At 46.7% G+C, this 21,790-nt stretch overlaps 1 protein-coding gene across 7 annotated transcripts in view; it reads right to left on the bottom strand.

Moving 5' to 3' along the window:
• The window catches only part of CEP164 (centrosomal protein 164), an 86,345-nt gene extending 65,183 nt beyond the window's left edge, over positions 1 to 21,162 (bottom strand). For 5 of the 7 annotated variants that reach the window (XM_030918261.1, XM_010367415.2, XM_030918260.1 and 2 more), the window contains exons 1-3: positions 20,967 to 21,162; positions 11,109 to 11,211; positions 5,535 to 5,646 (exon numbers count right to left, since the gene is read on the bottom strand). In XM_030918261.1, the coding sequence (XP_030774121.1) occupies positions 5,535 to 5,646; positions 11,109 to 11,190 (194 nt within the window). In that variant the 5' untranslated portion in view covers positions 11,191 to 11,211; positions 20,967 to 21,162. Of the gene's footprint in view, positions 1 to 5,534; positions 5,647 to 11,108; positions 11,213 to 20,966 lie in introns of those variants that run through there. The other 2 variants (XM_030918263.1, XM_030918259.1) reach the window with 2 other exon arrangements.
• Between the last annotated feature and the right edge of the window lie 628 nt (positions 21,163 to 21,790).

The following is a 21,790-nucleotide window of genomic DNA, read 5'->3' as shown; positions in this document are numbered from 1 at the left end:
ACTCAGGAGGCGGAGGCAGGAGAATCACTTGAACCCAGAAAGTGGAGGTTGCAGTGAGCCAAGATCGCACTACTACACTCCAGCCTGGGTGACAGAGCGAGACTCCGTCTCAAAAAAAAAAAAATGATAAATAGAATGTTGTATATACATGCAATGGAATATTATTCAGCCTTAAGAAAAAATTCTCACGCATGCTACAACATAGATGCACCTTGAGGATATTATGCTAAGTGAAAGAAGTCAGACACAAAAGGACAAATATTGCATAATTCCACCTATATAAAGTACCTAGAATAGGCAAATTCATAGAGCCAGAAAGCTGAATGGTGATTGCCAGAGATTAAGGAGAAAGGAAAATGGGGAATTCATATGTAATAGCTATAGAGTTTCAGTTTGGGGATGAAAAAATTCTGGAGATGAATGGTAGTGATAGCCATGTAACATTGTAAATGTACTTAATGCTGCTGAATTGTCCACTCAAAAATGCTTAAAATGGTAAATTTCATGTTATATATATTTTACCACAATTAAGAAAAAATATATACAAATGTATTAACTTCACTATGACAAAAGAAAGCATAAACCAAATTAAAAGACATGTGACTGGGATAAAATAGTAGAAATAGTGGTAAGATACCACTGGGTAAGATACTATTACCCAGAATACCCAGAATAATCAAAGAGTTCTGTCACCTTAACAAAAATAAAAGATAAGCAATCTACTAGACAAAAAGGCAAGAGATATAAACAGGTAAATCACAAAAGATCAACAGATGGCCAGTTCAACTCTACAAACAACTTGGGAAATGCAATTTAAAATGATCCATTGTTATTTGTTGCCCTTGGATTGACTATTTTTTTTATTGACAATTTTTTAATTGATAGTATTTCTAGGCTGGGCACTGTGGCTCATGCCTGTAACCCCAACACTCTAGGAGACTGAGGCAGGTGAATTGCTTGAGCTTAGGAGTTCAAGACCACCCTGAGCAACATGGCATAACCACATCTCTACAAAAAAAATAGAAAAATTAGCCACGCATGGTGACATACACCTGTAGTCCCAGCTACTGGGGAAGCTGAGGTGGGAAGATCTCTTGAGCCCAGGAGTTAGAGGGTGCAGTGAGTAATGATCATACCACTGTACTCCAGCCTGGGCAGTAGAGCAAGACTCTATCTCAAAAACAACAACAACAACAACAAAAACTTCAATATACTAAAAACGGAATAAAAAATTGTCCTTATTTGCAGATTACATTTTTCTACAGGGTAAATATGTGCTAGAGACATTAAAGAAAACCTAAATGCTGCAAATGGAAACAGACCATGTTCATGGGTTGAAAGTATTGTTTAAGATGTCAATTTTGGCCGGGCGCGGTGGCTCAAGCCTGTAATCCCAGCACTTTGGGAGGCCGAGACGGGCGGATCACGAGGTCAGGAGATCGAGACCATCCTGGCTAACACTGTGAAACCCCGTCTCTACTAAAAAATACAAAAAACTAGCCGGGCGAGGTAGTGGGCGCCTGTAGTCCAGCTACTCGGGAGGCTGAGGCAGGAGAATGGCGTGAACCCGGGAGGCGGAGCTTGCAGTGAGCTGAGATCCGGCCACTGCACTCCAGCCCGGGTGACAGAGTGAGACTCCGTCTCAAAAAAAAAAAAAAGTCAATTTTCCCCAAATTGATTTACAGAGTCAACTTAACCACAATAAAAATCCTAACAGGGGCCGAGCGCGGTGGCTCAAGCCTGTAATCCCAGCACTTTCAGAGGCCGAGACGGGCGGATCACGAGGTCAGGAGAGCGAGACCATCCTGGCTAACACGGTGAAACCCCGTCTCTACTAAAAAAATAATAATAATAATACAAAAAACTAGCCGGGCGAGGTGGCGGGCGCCTGTAGTCCCAGCTACTCGAGAGGCTGAGGCAGGAGAATGGCGTAAACCCGGGAGGCGGAGCTTGCAGTGAGCTGAGATCCGGCCACTGCACTCCAGCCTGGGCTACAGAGCGAGACTCCGAGACTCCGTCTCAACAAAAATAAAATAAAATAAAAAAATAAAATAAAATAAAAAATAAAAATCCTAATAGGAAACTGACAAGCTCGTCTTTTTTTTTGAGACGGACTTTCGCTCTTGTCGCCCAGCTGGAGTGCAAAGGCATGATCTCGGCTCACTGCAACCTCCACCTGCTGGGTTCAAGTGATTCTCCTGCCTCAGCCTCCCTAGTAGCTGGGATTACAGGCATGTGCCACCACACCCGGCTAATTTTGCATTTTTAGTAGAGATGGGGTTTCTCCATGTTAGTCAGACGGGTCTTGAACTCCTGACCTCAAGTGATCTGCCCACCTCGGCCTCCCAAAGGGCTGGGATTACAAGCATGAGCCACCGTGCTTGGCCTCAGAAACTGATAAGCTATTCTAAAATTCATATGGAAATACAAAATACCTAGAATGTGACTTTGAAAATGGAGAACAAAGTTGGAGGATTTACCTTAAATGATTTCAAGATTTATCATAAAACTATATAATCAAGACAGAATGGTACTGGTGTGAAGACAGACAAACAACTCAGTGGAAGAGAACAGAGGATCCAGAAACAGCCTCACTTCATGGCCAATTAGGAAAATATCTAAATGTCCTTCAATATAAGACTAGTCAAATAAATTAAGATTTTTGAAAATTGTGGTACATCTCTACACAGGAAAGTATGCAGCTGATACAAGAATGAGTAGGCCTACACAAACGGACATAGAAGAACAGTGTATATAATAAAGTGCTTATGTTTAAAACTAAACCATTGTGGGGGAGGGGGTGCATACATGTGTATTAAAAGAATCTAGAGAGAATTTACCAATTAATAGTAATTACCCTTAGGAAAAGAAGAAGGGTAAAAGACAGGTAAAGAAGAAGAAGGGTAAAATGTATGTATACCTACGTTTTAATGACTCATTTTATTTGTTTTTGAGACAGGTTCTCTCTCTCCCCGACGCTGAAGTGCAGTGATGCAATCTCGGCTCACTGCACCCTCAATCTCCCAGGCTAAAGCGATCCTCCTAACTCAGCTTCCGAAGTAGCTGGGACTAAAGGTGCATATCACCACCTCCACTTAATTTTTGAATTTTCTATAGAGACAGTTTTGCCAGATTGCCCAGACTGGTCTCAAACTCCTGAGCTCAAGCAATCCCCCAAACTTGGCCTCCCAAAGTGCTGGGATTATAGGTGTAAGCCACCACGCCTGGCCAATTTATTTTAAAAAGTGAAAAATAGGCCGGGCGCGGTGGCTCATACCGGTAATCCCAGCACTTTGGGAGGCCAAGGCAGGCAGATCATAAGATCAAGAGTTCAAGACCAGCCTGACCAACATGGTGAAACCCCGTCCCTACTAAAAATACAAAAATTAGCCAGGCGTGGTGGCACACGCACGTAATCCCAGCTACTCAGGAGGCTGAGGCAGAGGTCACAGTGAGCCGAGATTGCGCTATTGCAATAGCGTCTGTCGCTATTGCAATAGCGACCTACTCTGTCGTCCAGCCTGGGCGACAGAGCAAGACTCCGTCTCCAAAAAAAAAAAAAAAGTGAAAAAATTCACACTCTCCTTACAGGATAAAAAAGGGTGTTAGCCACCACTATCCGGTATATAAAGGCAGCTGGCATAAAAGCTGGCACGCAGCTGGCCCATAACCAATGACAGTTTCCTTCCATCAATCAAGTTAGGTACTGGAAACAGAATCCACTCCTATAAACTTATCCTACAAACATGACCAGAAGTCCTTAGCACCTCAAACATTGTGTAAAGTCCTGACAAATTTACTTCAATAGAGGTGGGAGAAGGTTAAAGGAAAGGTGGCTAAAAAGATCATGAGAACAGGCTGGGCTCAGTGGCTCATGCTTGTAATCCCAGAACTTTGGGAGGCCGAGGCCGGTGGATCACCTGAGGTCAGGAGTTTGAGACCAACCTCGCCAACATGGAGAAACCCCGTCTCTACATACAAAATTAGCCAGATGTGGTGGTGCATGCCTGTAATCCCAGCTACTCGGGAGGCTGAGGCAGGAGAATCGCTTGAACCCAGGAGGTGGAGGTTGCAGTGAGCCAAGATCATGCCATTGCACTCCAGCCTGGGCGACAAGAGCGAAACTCCGTCTCAAAAAAAAAAAAAAAAAAAAAAAAAAAAGATCAAGAAAACAAAGAGCCTGCCACGGGAGGAAAAGCTAGAAGGACTGTGATCCTTCAGCTAAGAGTAAGCCGACAACTGTAATCACTTTGAGCTATGGGCAACACAATGAATGGTATGAACAAGAATAGGATGATTACGCCTTGTCTACAAAATTGCACAAAACCAGCAGAAAAGGGGACCCCTAGGATACCTGAGGACCAGTATGGGATAAGCATAGGGAAATCCCAGTCTAAGGTAGGAAATAAATTTATGGCACTCACTTTAGGGAGACAAGCTGGAGAGAGCTCCATGCATGTGATTAGGAAGAGTAATGCAAGACAGGAGGACACAGTAGACACGGAGAACACAGAGAACAGTGTCACCATGAGCAGGGAGCCCTGCAGTCCTCAGGAGAAGGAGGGAGATAGCAGCAGTGACATGGCTCCTTCTAGCTCCCCAACCTTGGCCACTCTGTCTTTCCTCTCCGTAAACCTCTGTCTCCCTGAGACAACCTGAGTGAATCACTGCTCCTTCCAACCCAAAGAGCTCTAGCCAAAATGAAAATACCAATGAATCCGTGAATGGGAACCTATTCATGAATAGGTTACATCAATTCAGATATGGCAGAGCCAGGTGTTCCCAAGGGACACAGAAACCCTTTGCTGGTCTGCATGGCCTCACTGCAAACCTCTTTACCACCAGCATCTCATTTTATTTTATTTATTTTATCTTTTTAAGTGTAGTTTTATTTATTTTGGTTTTTTTTTTTTTGAGATGCAGTCTCGCTCTGTCGCCCAGGCTGGAGTGCTGTGCCGCAACCTCGGCTCACTGCAACCTCTGCCTCCCAGGTTCAAGTTATTCTCCTCAGCCTCCTGAGTAGCTAGGACTACAGGTGTGTGCCACCACACCCAGCTAATTTTTTGTATTTTTAGTAGAGACAGGGTTTCACCATCTTGGCCAGGTTGGTCTCAAACTGCTGACCTCAAGCAATTCACCCACCTCAGCCTCCCAAAGTGCTGGGATCACAGGTGTGGGCCACTGTGCCCGGCAAGACCAGCATCCATTTTAGACATGCTAAGGAGGTAAAGTTGTCAGGAGTAACAACAGCCCCTCAGCACATCCTAAACAGATGCTGGTGCTAGAGGACCGGATCCATGGCAGTAGCTTCTGTGGCCTTAGATATAAGCATTGAACCCCATCCTAGGGACTGTCCAGTCAGCCTACACTGAAGCCTGAAATAGCAGGCAGCATAGCAGAGGGGTGGCACAGTATTGTCCCTGACTGTACAGGATAGGATTGGAAAAGTAGGCCAGGCCAAACTCATCTCCAGTGTTAGCTTCCCTCAGCCTCTGCTAGGCCAAGTCACTGGGCCACACCCCCTACTGACTTACCATGGTTTCCACTCCCCAGGCAGTGGGGCCACAATGCCCTCCCGCGCCAGCCACATCAGTTCTGGTTCCTTGATGGGATCAATACCAATCTCCCGGGCATATTCAAGAATTTCTGAAAGGAGAGGCAGAGGTGGGAAAGTAAAAGAGATGAAAAGAAGAAAAAAACTCTCAATCTTTTTCTACTTTGTCTTTTCTCTCCATCAATGAGAAAATCATATTCTTTAAATTATAAACAATAAACATATAATTGTTTCCTTACAATTTATAAATGGTACACTTGAATCCAAGCATGCTATCTCTACACTACAATGATATAATCTGAAGCCAAGCATTAAAAACGCAAAAAATAGGCAGGCGCGGTAGCTCATGCCTATAATCTCAGCACGTTGGGAGGCCGAGGCAGGTGGATCACAAGGTCAAGAGTTCGAGACCAGCCTGGCCAACATGGTGAAACCCCATCTCTACTAAAAATACAAAAATTAGCCCAGTGTGGTGGCATGTGTCTGTAATCCCAGCTACTCTGGAGGCTGAGGCAGGAGAACTGCTTGAACCTGGGAGGAGGGGGTTGCAGTGAGCCGAGTTCACGCCATTGCATTCCAGCCTGGGTGACGAAAGCAACACTTCGTCTCAAAAAATAAATAAATAAATAAAGGTAAAAAATAAAATAAAACCAAGACTTCATTCCAGCGGGGGCCTCAGAGGCAAGAACCCCAAAACCATAGCCAGAACCATCCAGGATGAGCACAGCCTTACCAGAAGGTAGTAAGCTCTCCCAAGATTTGCAAAAGCTTGGTGCAAAAGCACTCATCATTTAGTCAACAAACATGTACTGAACAACTACAAGTGACTGTGCTCCTTGAGGACATTACAAACACACAAATGGAGTACAACCCAGGTGACACATGCTGTAATGAAGACATGTCCTGTATGCTATGGGTGCAGAGAGAAGGCAGTGACTGATTCTGCCTAGGGGCAGGGAGCTATCTGAGCTGAGAAAGTAGATGATACTCAAGCAGGCTGAACCCCCACTCACTGAACCCTCTCTTCCATGAAGGGAGTTGCCTCTTTTTCAATGTTGCTATATATTACGACCCTAATACTTTTGTTCTGGCTGGGTGCAGCGGCTCATGCCTGTAATCCCAGCACTTTGGGAAGCCAAGGTGGGAGGATCGCCTGAGTCCAGGAGATCAAGACCAGCCTGGGCAACACGGTGAGAACCCGTCTCTACAAAAAATACGAAAATTAGCTGGGCGTGCTGGCATGTGCCTATAGATGCAGCTACCCAGGAAGCTGAGGTGGGAGCTTACTTTCTAGTAGAAGAGACAGCCAGCAATGAGCTTGAGGAGGTCAAGGCTATACTCCAGCTTGGGGGACGAAGCAAGACTTCATCTCAAACAAACACACAAAACTTTTTTGTACTCTGGAAATCAAGTATTTAGAAAAGCTCTTTTGCCACAGAACTGAAGGACAGTGGAGATATATGTACTGACTTAAGCACTATCTCAGTCAGGCACTGTGGTTCATGCCTGTAATCCCAGCACTTTGGGAGGCCAAGGTGGGCAGATCACTTGAGCTCTGGATTTTGAGACCAGCTTGGGCAACATGGAGAAACCCCGTCTTTATAAAAAATACAAAAATTAGCCAGGCATGGTGGCATGTGCCTATAGTCCCAGCTACTCAGGAGGCTGAGGCAAGAGAATCGCTTGAGCCCAGGAGACGGTAGTTGCAGTGAGCTGAGATCCCGCCATTGTACTCCAGCCCGGGCGATAAGAGTGAAATCCTGTTCAAAAAAAAAGAGGTATCTCATGTACAGTAAAAAAGATAAATGAGATAACCATTGGAACATGTCACCAGAACCCCCAGAAATGATTAAATAAATAGGCAAATGACATCAATGCTTAAGCTGGTAATAGCCCAGGCCAGAAGGGCATCACCAACAAGCCATCGCAGTGGAGAATTTGGAGGCTGACATACCTGGGAACTAGGAAAGAGAAAATATTTTTTCAAAGGACTGCCTGGAACTTGACTGACCAGACTAATTTATTCATTTTTCACAAATATGTTTGAATGTCTCCTATGTACCAGTCACTAGGAGCCATGAATAAGAAAAAAACTAGTCACTGCCATTGTGGAGCTTACATTCTAGTAGAAGAGACAGCCAGCAACGAAGTAAACAGTTAAATATACAAAAATTAAAACTTCTGATAAACGCAATGAAGGAAGTAAATGAGGTATGAGCTAGAGAACGTCAGGGTGGAAGAGCATTCCTTTAGAAATGATAGTCAAAGAATCAAGCTATTGCACTCCAGCCTGGGCAACAAGAGTGAAACTCCGTCTCAAAATAATAACAATAATAATAATAGAAACGATGGTCAAGGAATGCCTCTCAGCAATGTTGACAGTTAACTGAAACCTGCACAAGCGAAAGGAGCCAGCCATGCAGAGCACTAGAGAAAGAGCATTCAGGCAGAAGCAGCACAGGTGCAAAGGATCTGTGACAACCGGTAGCTCTGGGGACTGTCAGAAAGCCAGTATAGCCAGGCATGGTGATGCACACCTGTAATCCCAGTACGTTGGGAGACTGAAGTGGGTGGATTGCTTGAGCCCAGGAGTTCAAGACCAGCCTGGGCAACACAGCAAGACCCCATCTCTAACAACAAAAAACAAAAATTAGCTGGGCCTGATGGCATGCACCTGTGCAGTCCCAGCTATTTGGGAGGCTGAGGTGGGAGAATCACTTGAGCCCAGGGGAGGGGGTCAAGGCTTCAGTAAGCCAAGTTCACGCCACTGCACTTCAGTCTGAGTGACAGAGTGAAACTCGGTCTAAAAAAAAAAAATTCCAATGTGACTGGTAGAGACAGCCAGGTCACAGAGCCCTGCAATCCCATCAAGGGTGTTATGTTGAGTTATGGGGGTGGGGGGTACCAAAAGCACAACCCTGACGTGATCTGATTTATAAGCAGTAAGGCTAATTGATTAGGAAGCTACTGAGATAACCCAGGAAAAGAAAATGGTGGCTTGAGGTTAGAATGCCTACACCTGGACTGGGCAGAAGAAAGTTTTTATAAACATCCTTAGAAAAACCTTTGACTCCATTTACAACAGCAACCAAATGTATACAAATTTAAGAAATATGCCAGTCATGGGCGGGTGCAGTGACTCACACCTGTAATCCCAGCACTTTGGGAGGTCAAGGTGGGTAGATCACCTGAGGTCAGGAGTTCAAGACCAGCCTGACCAACATGGTGAAACCCTGTCTCTGCTAAAAATACAAACATTAGCTGGGTCTGGTGGCATGCACCTGTAGTCCCAGCTACTCGGGAGTCTGAGACAGGAGAACCACTTGAACCTGGAGGTTGTAGTGAGCCGAGCTCACGCCACTGTACTCCAGCCTGAGCAACAAAGCAAGACTCTGTCTCTAAAGAGAAAGTAGGAAAGAAAGCAAGAGGCCAGTCGTAGTGGCTTATGTCTGTAATCCCTGCACTTTGGGAAGCCCAGAAAGGAGGATCACTTGAACACAGGAGTTCAAGATGAGCCTGGGCAACACAGTGAGATCCTATCCCTATAAAAAAAATTTATTTTAATTAGCCAGACACATGGCACACACCTGTAGTTCTAGCTACATGGGAGGATCACCTGAGCCCACGAGTTCAAGGCTGCAGTGAGCTATGATGGAGCCACTGCATACCAGCCTGGGAGACAGAGTAAGACTGTCTCTATAAACAAAAATATGGAAAACAAACAAATGCCCTATGCTATAAGCACAGTCCAATATTTAACATGAGATCCATGTATTCCTAGAGGTGCAAGAATTGTGCACCCTGCTCTCAGGTCCATGAACCACCTGAATTATAAGCAAACTTTGTATGCTCAGATCATAACTCGTCAGAATTTCAAAGAAACTTTCACTCCAAAAAACTGCTTAGTGCTTCAAAGTGCAGGCCCTATGGCCAGGCACAAGTGGTTCATGCCTGTAATCCCAATACTCTGGGAGGCCAAGATGGGCAGATTACTTGAAGTCAATTTGAGACCAGCCTGGCCAATATGGCAAAACCCCATCTCTACTGAAAATACAAAAAAATTTACCTAGGCACAGTGGCACGCATCTGTAGTCCCAGCTACTGGGGAGGCTAAGGCAGGAGAAACACTTGAACCTGGGAGGCGGAGGTTGCAGTGAGCAGAGATCCCGCCACTGCCCTCCAGCCTGGGCAACAGAGTGAAACTCCCATCTCAAAAAAACAAAACAAAACAAAAAGTGCAGGCCCTAGAGTTTGAATACCTGGAGATGGTTCTAGCCACACCACTTAGAATAGAACTGTATATCCACAGGAAGTTAATCTTTCTGTGCCTTGGTTTCCCCATCTGTAAAATGGGGACAATAATAGTACCTAACTCAGAGAGTTGCAGTGAGGGTTGAAAAGGTAACACACGAGCCAGGCATATGTCTCCCGCCTGTAATCCCAGCACTCTGAGAGGCAGAGGTGGGAAGATCACTTGAAGTCAGTTTGAGACCAGCCTGACCAACATGGTAAAACCCCTTCTCTACTGAAAATACAAAAATCAGTTCCCCAGGTGTGGTGGCGGGCACCTGTAGTTCTAGCTACTCAGGAGGCTGAGGAACGAGATTTGCTTAAACCTGGGAAAGGGAGGTTGCAGTGAGCCAAGATCACAGCACTGCACTCCAGCCTGGGTGACAGAGTGAGACTCTGTCTCAAAAAAAAAAAAAAAAAAAAAAGGTAATAAGGTAATACATGTAAAGTGCTTAAAACAGAGGCTGGCACATAATAAGTTATGTTGTTATTGTTCTTAATAATGTTATTCTTGTTTAAAAAAACTCTGCTGTAAGTTTGTGTTTAGGAAATTGGGTTTCCCCTGGTCTCAGAACACACTGTATTTAGATATCCCCTAATATGTTTCTATTTAAATCTAATCATTGCTCTAACTCAGAGACAGCAAATTTTTCTGTAAACAACCGGATAGTAACTATTTTAGCCTTTGTGGGTCATATACCTCTCTTACAGCCACACATCTCTGCAGCTATAGCATAAAAGCAGCCACACACAATACATAAACCAGTGTGACTGTTTTCCAATGAAGGTTTATTTACAAAAACAGGCAAGTAGCTGGGCATGGTGGCTCACGCCTGTAATCCCAGCACTTCAGGAGCCAGAGGCAGGCAGATCGCTTGAGGTCAGGAGTTCGAGAGACCAGCTTGTCCAACATGGTGAAACCCATCTCTACTAAAAGTACAAAAATTTGCCAGGTGTGGTGGTGCACGCCTGTAGTCCCAGCTTCTCGGGAGGCTGACGTGAGAGAATCACTTGAACCTGGGAGACGGGGGTTGCAGCGAGCTGAGATCATGCCACTGTACTCCAGCCTGGGCAACAGAAAGAAACTGAAAAAAAAAACAGTCAAGAGGCCAAGGTAGGCTCACATCGGACCTAACCCAAATACACGAAGCAACTCTGTACATGTACCATACTTTGCACTGAAAGAACAAAAATAAACCAGACATAATCCCTGTCCTCAAAAAACAAACACAATACACCACTGGCCTCTTCGCAGACTTGTTACCTTGCTCACTAGGAATGTAGGTCTCATCATAATCTTCTTCCAGAACCAGCTGATCTCCTATGCGGAGGGGTCGTCCAGCCATGACTCATCTGGGCTCAAACACCTAGATCCCAGAGACCCCCACCAAAAGAGAAAATCAGTGACCAAGCTTAAGAGGGGAAACGATGGCGCTGGGTCATGGAGCATCTGGATCAAACCAGACCCTGCATAGCAATTTGGCCAGGGCCTTCCCAAGTGCCAGGTATAGTGGAGGGTGAAACCAGCAACTCAAGGCTCACAGGCTCTGCGCCTGGAAAAGGTCTCCCAAAGGCTTGATGAACACTTGGTGAACCACAAAACATCTTCAAGCCTGGCTCTGTCAAGAGTTTGACTTTGTACCTCCCCCAGATAGAAGAAACAATGACAACACAGAACCACCAAGTAGAAAATCCTAGGGACACCAAAGTAACCAGCAGCACACAGACACCCATACACCAGCACACTTCCGTGGCACACCCCCATCTCAACACATATTCCTGTCTGGATGTCTCGATTCATAACCAAAATGCCCTCAGGAAGCTTACAATCCAGTGGTGGGAACGACCTCAAGAGCAGCAGAAGGCAGAAGGGAAAAAAGCTTCCTGTTCTGGGAGTACTAAGATAAGGGCAAAAAATTCCCCCAAATAAAGGAAGGAAGGAAGGCTGACAAGAATTCTGATGGTGGAGAAAGGCATTCTAGACAGAGGGAGCATCTCGTACAGACAGGTGTTCCAGAGTGCGGATACCAGCGTGTGTGACCCGCTGCTCACACAGAGCCTCGCAGACCATGCTAAAGAGCCTCCACCCTGTCCTACTACAGAGAGGAGGCACTGAGGGCTCTGGTGAAACAAAGTATCACAGGGTGGCCTTTTTTTGAGGACAAGAACTCTGGCAGGACTGGCACAGATGGATTGGAGAAATTAGAGACTGGTGTCAGGAAAACCACCTGAGGAGGCTGCTGCCCAGGGGCAAGATGATGAGGGCTTTAACTAGGGCAGCAGCAGGGGAATGAAGAAGGGACAGTCAGAACGGACCCGGTGATGTTAAGCTTAATAGGACCAGGATATGAGGGAAAGAGTGGAAAGGAGCTACATCCCTCCAAAATTCACATACATATATATTGTACCTTTTTTTTTTTTTTTTTTTAACAGAGATGGTGTCTCACTATGTTGCCCAGGCTGGTCTTGAACTCCTGGGTGCAAGCAATCCTCCCGCCTCAGCCTCTCAAAGTAAGAAAAATTCACATATTGAAGCCCTAATCCACAATGTGACTGGATCTTTAGGAAGTAATTAAGGTTAAATGAGGTCATTAAGGTTAAATGGCCTGATAGGATTAAAAAGAGAGAAAGAGAGAAAGGACCAGGAACCAGGGTGGCAGATGGGGCCCACTGCCTAGTGGCTTAGAGCTCTCTCTCTGCCATATGAGGACACAGCAAGAAGGCAGCTGTCTGCAAGGCAGGAACCCGGAAGAGACCTTGATATGGGCCTTCTAGCTTCCAGAACTATGAGAAAAGAGATTTCTGTTGTTTGAGCTCCCTAGTCTACGGTATTGTGTTATGGCAGCCCAAGCTAAGACAGAACCCAAGGTTTCTAGCTCCAGGGATGGGGCGGTGCCAAATTCTTCAACTGACAAGTCGGTGCACTTCTAGAATTGCTCCTCTCTTCCCACCTACCTCAGGACCCCAGTTCCCACCAATTCTCCCCATGGCAGCTCCCATGCTGCAGCCTGATGAAGCAGGTTGCCTGGGAAACTGCTGCCACACACAGTCCTGCTCAGAGCACCTCCCTGACCCCGCAGAGCAGTTGCCCACACCAGATGTGACCAACAGGAGTCTGGAGCCACAAGTCCGGACCTCTCCAGTCCCCACTTCCTCAGAAGCTGCCACTGTTCCTCCTGGAGCAGCAAGGATGAAATGGCCCTCTTCAAGCAGAAAGGCCCAGCTATTAAAAAGGTTAGGATCTGGGAGACCGCATCAAGCCCAGGCGGCCATGGAAAGGCTGGAGGACACACCTAAACATGTGGAATCCCAACACCGGACAGCCAGGGCCAAATCCATATCCCCCTCAACATTGGGTGCCCTGGAGGTTCCAATCCTGCCCACCCACCACCTATCAATCCACCCTTTCCCCCAGGCCCCTGTCCTCCTCCCCCAGGAGCTCCCCAGGGCAATCCAGCTTTCCCCTGACATGCGGCCCCTCATCCTGTGCCACAGCCAGGGTATCCAGGATGCCAACCCTCGGGTCCCTACCCTCCTCCGTACCCACTGCCTGCCCCTGGAATCCCTCCTGCGAATCCCTTGGCTCCTGGCACGGTCGGACCAGCAGTGATGGTGGACAACAAGAGGCAGAAGAAAATGAAGAAAGCTCATAAAAAGATGCACAAACACCACAAGCATGGCAAGCATTCCTCCTCTTCCAGCAGTGACTCTGACTAAATACAGGCCCTGGACCCTTCCCTCAAGTCTCACCAGTTCTGCTTTCCCCATCAAGCTTCAGATGCCTGTCAGACTACCTGACAGGACAGGTAGTCTCTGTCAGCATGGCAAAAAGACTAATTTGCTACATACGTAATTATCTATATTTACCTTTTGTTTTTCTTTTTTTTGAAACGAAGTCTCCCTCTGTCACCCAGGCTGGAGTGCAGTGGCGTGTTCTTGGTTCACTGCAACCCATCTCCCGGGTTCAAGCTATTCTCCTGCCTCAGCCTCCAGAGTAGCTGGGATTACAGGCGCCCACCACCATGCCCGGCTAATTGGATTTTTAGTAGAGATGGGTTTTCACCATGTTGGCCAGGCTCATCTCAAACTCCTGACCTCAGGTGATCCACCGGCCCTGGCCTCCCAAAGTGCTGGAATTACAGCATGAGCCACCATGCCCGGTGATATATTTAACTATTTAAAGATCAGGAAAACTCTGGAAAATCTGAATTCATGGATCATCCAAATTCAGATAAATGTTCTGCCAGAAAAAAATTAAAATATGGATGGGTTGTATTCTACCTTCTTTCCTTACCTTTTCTGGCTCTAGAAAAGATGTGGGCAAGGACAGGTCCAAAAGGGCAATGAGTTAAAGAAAAAAGGAACATGGGAAGAGAAGTCCTATCTATTTGTCTGTATGCAGTAGCAGGATGGCTACTAAAGATCATCTAGTCATTCGAGGAATATTTATTGGGCACCTACCATGTGCATTTATTTCTAGGCGCTACAGATGCAATCGTGATTAAAACCAGATTCAGCTGCTGCTACTCTTGAGCTAGTCTGGGAAGGGAGGGAGACAAACCAATCAGTCACAGAGAAATGTATAATTAGAACCAAGGGAAATGCTCTGAAGGAAATAAGCCTGATTTAGATGATGCCTACACTGAGAACTGAAGGATGAGTAGGTATTCACTAGACAAAGAAAATAAGGAAAGTGTGTTCTAACAGACGCATGAGAAAGTCCTTCAGCGGAAGGCAACACTAGGCGAGAAGCAGCACAGATGGAGATGATGCCGGGGAGGCCAGTGGGAGCCAGGCCATGCAGACTTGGCCTTTATCATAAGAGAACTAGGGCTGGGCACAGTGGCTCACGCCGGTAATCTCAGCACTTTGGGAGGCCAAGGAGGGAGGATCACTTGAGGCCCGGAGTTCAAGACCACCCTGAGCAACTTAAGATGGTCCTGTCTTACCCTGTACAAAAAATTTTTTTAAATTAGCCAGGTGTGGTGGTGTATACCTATAGTCCCAGCTACGTGGGAGACTGAGGTGGGTGGATCGCTTGAGTCCAAGTGGTCAAGGCTGCAGTGAGCCTTGATTATGCCACTGCACTCCAGCCTCAGTGACAGAGCAAGACCCTGTCTCAAAAAAGAGAGAGAAATGGAGGCCAGGAAACGGTTTTTCCGGATAACACATTTTGAAAAATTACTCCAGAAGCTACTAAGAGTACAACCTAAAGCGGAGGCCAGATTGGAAAGAAGAAAATCAGGGCTGACGCAGAGATAAGGTAGAAAACCACGAGCTAGGCTAGGCAAGAGGCAATAGTAACCTGAGCTGCAGTGGTAACAGAGAGGATGAGATGTCTAAGAATGTAGCCCTTGGGCCAGGCACCATGGCTCACACGTGTAATAACAGGCTTTAGGAGGCTAAGGCAGGAGGATCACTTGAAGCCAGGAGTTTGAGACTAGCTGGATCAACACAGTGAGACCCTGTCTCTACAAAAAAATTAAAAATATCAGCCATGCATGGTGACACACACCTGTAGTCCCAGCTACTTGGGGGACCCAGGTGGGAGGATCCCTTGAGTCCTGGAGTTCAAGGCTACAATGAGCTGTAACACCACTGCACTCCAGCCTGGGTGACAGAACAGACCCTGTCTCTAAAATAAATAAATAAATAAATAAATAAGAATGCAACCCTTTGGTCGGGTGCAGTGGCTCATGCCTATAATCCCAGCATTTTGGGAGGCCGAGGCAGGCAGATCACGAGGTTAGGAGATCAAGACCACGGTGAAACCCTGCCTCCACTAAAAATACAAAAAATGAGCCAGGCATGGTGGCAGGTACCTGTAGTCCCAGCTACTCGGGAGGCCGAGGCAGGAGAATGGTGTGAACCCGGGAGGTGGAGCTGGCAGCAAGCTGAGATCGCGCCACTGCACTCCAGCCTGAGAGACACAGCGAGACTCCATGTCCAAAATAAACAAATAAATAAATAAAAGCAGCCCTTAGATCTGCCGTGGCAAATAAATAGGACATGTCCTAACATTTTCCTCTAGGCCTAAAACTGTGAGGGACATCACTAGTCAATCATGGCACCCTAGACATGGCCTCAGAACCCTCAACATTGTTCACTATATAGCAGTTACCAACAGCTCAGATGAAACCCAGTGAGATCTACTTGCTGCCTAGCCTGAGACCTTCTGTGAGCCACAGAGCTGGGAGGGGTCATCCAACTGCACTCATGCATCTCCTAGCAATCTCAGAATCAGGCAAAAAAGGAGTGGCTCATGCATTTCCTCCAGGAAGCCTTCCCGGCCAACCTTATCCTCACCTGTCAACCCAGAACCACCTTAGCACTGAGCTCATAAGTTTCATGTGTTCCCAGACAGATTACTCTCAATATTACTGTTTTCTTTCTTTCTTTCTTTCTTTCTTTCTTTCTTTCTTTCTTTCTTTCTTTCTTTCTCTTTCTTCTCCTTCCTTCCTTCTTTCCTCCTTCTTTCCTTCTTTCCTCTCTTCTCTCTTCTCTCTCCTCTCTCTCTCTCTCTTTCTTTCTTTTTCAGATGGAGGAGTTTCACTCTTGTTGTCCAGGCTGGAGTACAATGGCATGATCTCAGCTCACTGCAACCTCCACCTCCCAGGTTCAAGCAATTCTCCTGCCTCAGCCTCCTGAGTAGCTGGGATTACAAGTATGTGCCACCACGCCCGGCTAATTCTGTATTTTTTTAGTAGATGCAGGGTTTCTCCATGTTGGTAAGGCTGGTCTCAAACTCCCAACCTCAGGTGATCTGCCTGCCTTGGCCTCCCAAAGTGCTGGGATTACAGGCGTGAACCACCACGCCCAGCCAGTATTACTTTTTTCATGAAAATGTGTTTTACCTCTCCAGTTAAACCATAAACTTCTGAGGGCCAGGTCTCCTCCTCTGGAATTTTCCAATGAAGCCTAAAATAAGCCTACATAAGCTGTCGGAGCTGAGTTACTGCTGTAACTGCTAATATAAAACCAAGGAATAGGCCAGGTGTGATGGCTCACACCTGTAATCCCAATACTGCGGGGGACCAAGGCCTAGGATCACTTGAGCCTAGAAGTTCAAGACCAGCCTGAGCAATACAGTGAGACCCTGTCTCCAAAAAAAAAAAGCCAGGCAAGGTGGCGTGCACCTGTGGTCCCAGCTACTCAGAAGGCTGAGGCAGGAGCTATGTGATCAGATGGAAAAGAAGACAGAGTTACATAAAGAGTGTAAAGTAGGAGGCAGAGGCAGGAGGATCACTTGAGACCAGGAGTTTCAGGCTGCAGTGAGCTATGATTGCACCACCATACTCCAGCCTGGGCAACAGAGTGAAACCCTATCTGAAAACACACACACACACACACACACACAAGGAATCTCAGGAGCTAGGAAGGCCCTCAGTAGTTCTGGTCCATCGTTCTTCCCATACTAAAATTTTCCTCTCTGTGCTTTAAGTGACAGACAGCATAGTGGTCAAAGCACCAGCTTTGGAGACAGAAGACCTGGATTCAAATTCCAGCTCCCTCACTTAGCAGCTGTATGGCCTTAGCAAGGTGCTTCACCTCTCTCAGCCGCAACAACTGCATGTGTATAATTCAAACAATCTTAATAAAAATAAAAAAGCCTGAGAGTAAAATGAAACACTTATAAAGTGCCTAGCACAGTCCCTGTATACAGAAAATGTTACACAAATTTAGCTAGTACTATAGATTCTATTTTCAATTCCATAGATAATTCTTAACTACTAGAAGGTCTAATAGTAAGCCAATAATCAGGTTCTAAAAAATGTTCCCTGATACCTCAAGTCTGCCTTCTGTTCATCGGGGGACACCCTAGGATTCTCTAGCTAAAGTAATCTAAGTATTCCCAGTTCCCTTCCATTCAATACATATCACTGTTTCCCAGTCCTTCAATATCGTGGCTACCTTGCTCTGTACTTTGTCAGCATAGCTAGAGTTTTGCACATCTGCACCCTAACAGAGCATATATACTCATAGGCATCATGAGGGTTCCCTGTATATTTATTTCTTCCATCCTGCTCCAACAATTACAAAGACGGTGGACCACAGAAAAGAGTGACTGGAGAAGGCAATGGGGAGAAGGTGGAACATGTTAGAGTTGATTACGCAGTGGTAATGAGCAAAGGCTTTGCAACATTCTTGACGTTGAATCCCAGCTCTGCCTCTTACTAGCTGGGCAGTCTCAGTTTTCTCATCTATTAAATGAGAGTAACAACAATATCCATCACAATGTGTTGTGAGACTTATATGATTCAATATATGTAAAGTGCTTAAAATATACTAAGATCTCAATAAATGTTAGACACATACATTATTATTATTGCTATTCACATATTTAAAGGGCTTATTCTACCTTGCACCAAAGAACATACCCAGAACCAGGCAATATAAGTTAAGGCCATTCAGACATTAAGTAATCACTTTTTTTTTCTTTTTTTTTGAGACGGAGTCGCCCAGGCTGGGGTGCAATGGCGCGATCTCTGCTCACTGCAGCCTCTGCCTCCCAGGTTCAAGTGATGCTCCTGCCTCAGCCTCACAAGTAGCTGGGATTACAGGGGCCTACCACCACGCCTGGCTAATTTTTGTATTTTTAATAGAGATGGGGTTTCACCATGTTGGCCAAGTCTCGAACTCCTGACCTCAGGTGATCCGCCCACCTTGGCCTCCCAAAGTGCTGGGATTACAGGCGTGAGTCACCGCGCCACGTAATCACTTATGGAACATCCACCACGGGCCAAGACATTGTGCGATGTGTTAGGGCTACAAACCTGCTTACACATGGCCCTGAAAGTGAGCTCAGCCTACCTGGGAAGCCAAACATGTAAAAACATGACTACAAAATGTGTTACATGCATTAAAGGAAGTAACATAATATATAACAGAACACAAAGGTAAGGGCAAATAATCTTAGGAAGATCAGGGAAAGCCTCACAGAGTAGAGGACATTGAGACAGTTCTTGAAGGATCAGCAGACGCTCACCAGGATAAGCGGAGTAAGGGAATTCACAGCAGAGGAACAACATGTACAAAGACAAAAAAGAAGAAAAGCATATGGTGGGTGCAAAGAATTATGACAACAAAGGTTTATGGTCACTGAACACTTCCTATGTTCCAGGAACTGTACTAAGTGCTCTATATATATCATCTCACCTCATCCTCTCAGCAAAATAGAGATTATCTTCACTTTTCAAATAAGGAAACTGAGGCTTAGCAAAGTTTAAAAAAAAAAAAGGCCGGGCGCAGTGGCTCATGCCTGCAATCTCAGCACTTTGGTAGGCCAAGGTGGGCGGATAATGAGATCCAGACCAGCCTGGCCAACGTGGTGAAACCCCGTCTCTACTAAAATACAAACAATTAGCCGGGAGTGGTAGTGCGCACCTGTAGTCCCAGCTACTCAGGAAGCTGAGGCAAGAGAATCACTTGAACCCAGGAGACAGAGACCGCAGTGAGCCAAGATCGCACCACTGCACTGCAGCCTGGGCGACAGAGCGAGACTCCATTTAAAAAAAAAAAAAAAAAAAAAAAATCCCAGCACTTTGGGAGGCCGAGACGGGCGGATCACGAGGTCAAGAGATCGAGACCATCCTGGCTAACACGGTGAAACCCCGTCTCTACTAAAAAAAAAATACAAAAAAAAAAAAAACTAGCCGGACGAGGTGGCGGGCGCCTGTAGTCCCAGCTACTCGGGAGGCTGAAGCAGGAGAATGGCATAAACCCGGGAGGCGGAGCTTGCAGTGAGCCGAGATCCGGCCATTGCACTCCAGCCTGGGCGGCGACAGAGCGAGACTCCGTCTCAAAAAAAAAAAAAAAGCTTGCCCAAGGTTTCACAGCTAATAAATGGTAGAGCAGCATATGTATCCATGTCTGACTCCAAAGCCCGAATTCAACCATTCAGACATGACCAGAGGGCAAGGAACCGTGGGAGGAGTGGCAAGAGAGAGCTCTAGAATCATAGGCAAGAGCATATTATAAAGGGCCTGGAAGAACTGAGGCTCTATCCCGTAAATGATGAGGGGCCATCACAGGATTTCACAAAGTCGACTGGCATGATCAGATCTGTAGGTCAGACACACGATTCTAGCCAAGAATGGTGGTGCATGCCTGTAGTCCCATCTACTCAGGAGACTGAGGGGGATGGCTTGAGGGCAAGAGTTTGAGGCTGCAGTGTGCTAGGGTCACACCAGTGAATAGCAACTGCACTCCAGCCTGGGCAACATAGCAAGACCCTGTCTCTAAAATAAATAATTCTGACAGCTGCATTAGAACTAATTACAGGAGGACAAGAACTGAGGCAGAGAGACCACTTAGGAAGTTATCCTGAAAGCACAAGCAAGAAATGATGAACCAAGTCAGTGGCTGTGAGGATGGAAAGGAAGGGCCAGATTCTAGGGAAATTAAGAGGCAGAATACAGGACTTGAACTTCGGGAGAGAGGAGGGAAATCAGAGCACTAAAGCCAGAACACTGTGATTATCCGTTCATTTCTATGCCTCGTCCAATAGGCAGCCCCACCTACTACACTGCCTGGAAGACAGGACATGTCCGACAAATGTTTGCTGTATGTATTAGATGAATAAATTCTAGGGACAGACTTGGCTGAGTGAAGGGTGAAGCCCTTCACCGAGATAAGAAATACAAGAGGAGAAACAGATCGCAGGGACCGGGGAAGGCTGACGATGACAGTAAGCAGGTCTGAGCTCAGGAAAGAGGTCTGGCTGGAGTAGTCTGGGGAGTCAACGCTGAAAAGCTGATAACGCAAGACATGGAGTGCGCTAAGTAGAAGGGAGGGCTTTCTACTGCAAAGGACTGAGTTAGGAGGACTGACAGGGAGTCGCGGAAGCCAAGTGAGGAGAGAGGTGCCGGAGGTAGAGGGAGATTTTTTAAATCAGTGCAAGAAAAGGAAAAAACAAAAAAGCTTTCCAACTTTCCCAGCTGGTTAAAAGATGGCATAACGTTGGACTAGCCCCGGATTTGGACCCGGGGGGGGAGCCTGCCACAGAAGTATCCCAGCAAGCTTCGGAAGGCCTAGCCTCACTTGCCGACGATGAACAGACCAAGCAAACCAGCGCCCCGTGCCCAGTGCCCCTCTCCCGCATCCCGACCCGCTGCTCACTCACCCGCCAGACCCCCAGCCCGGGCCCGGTGGCCCGCTCAGGAGCCGGCGAGATTTCAAACGGAAGAACTGTCGCCTGGCAGTCCGTTTTTCTCTTCTTCCCTCAGTCCCCACCCACACTCGAGCGCATCAAGCTGGTTGGCTCGAGAGCGTGCCTCTGCACCCTCGCCACGCTCCCTTCCCCCCCGCCCAACCCCTCCCTCGATGAGGTCCTCAACTATCCCCCACCCCGGAAGGCTCCGGGCGAGGCTCTGGGCGAGGTGCAGCTCCCCCAACGCCACCCGACACCCACCCGCTCCCCCCGCTTCCAAGGACGCCGGGATGTTGCCCTGCAGTGCGCAACAAACACTTCCGGAAGAGGTACCGCCTAGCAACCGAGAGTCCCGCCTCCAGCCGGAGCCAATAGGTCGCCGGCTGAGAGCTCTGACAATGGATTGGCTCGAAGTCCCTTGGGGCACGCCGGAGCTCTGTTCGTTTTCCGTTGCACGATGGGAGTGTAGTTTAAGCTAGATAATGGGAATCCGCAAAAGGTTAAAAGAGAACCTCATTGGTTGTGCGCGGTGGCTCACGCCTGTAATCCCAGCAATTTGGGAGGCCGAGACGGGTGGATCACCTGAGGTCAGCAGTTCGAGACCAGCCTGACCATCATGGTGAAACCCCGTCTCTACTTAAAAAAAAAAAAAAGAGGAGTTCAAGTTTAGACGTGAGGATTTCTGCCAGGGCAAAGAAGGACTATATAGAGTATATTAACGTGAATTATCTAAGGCAATTTATTGATCATTTCTTAGGAGTATGATTAACATCAGGTGAATAATACAGTGGCCATCA

This window comes from Rhinopithecus roxellana, chromosome 15 (assembly GCF_007565055.1).
Source record: "Rhinopithecus roxellana isolate Shanxi Qingling chromosome 15, ASM756505v1, whole genome shotgun sequence".
Lineage (NCBI taxonomy): Eukaryota > Metazoa > Chordata > Mammalia > Primates > Cercopithecidae > Rhinopithecus > Rhinopithecus roxellana.
Note: the sequence above shows the minus strand (reverse complement) of the source record. Positions and strands in the feature narration are given on the sequence as shown.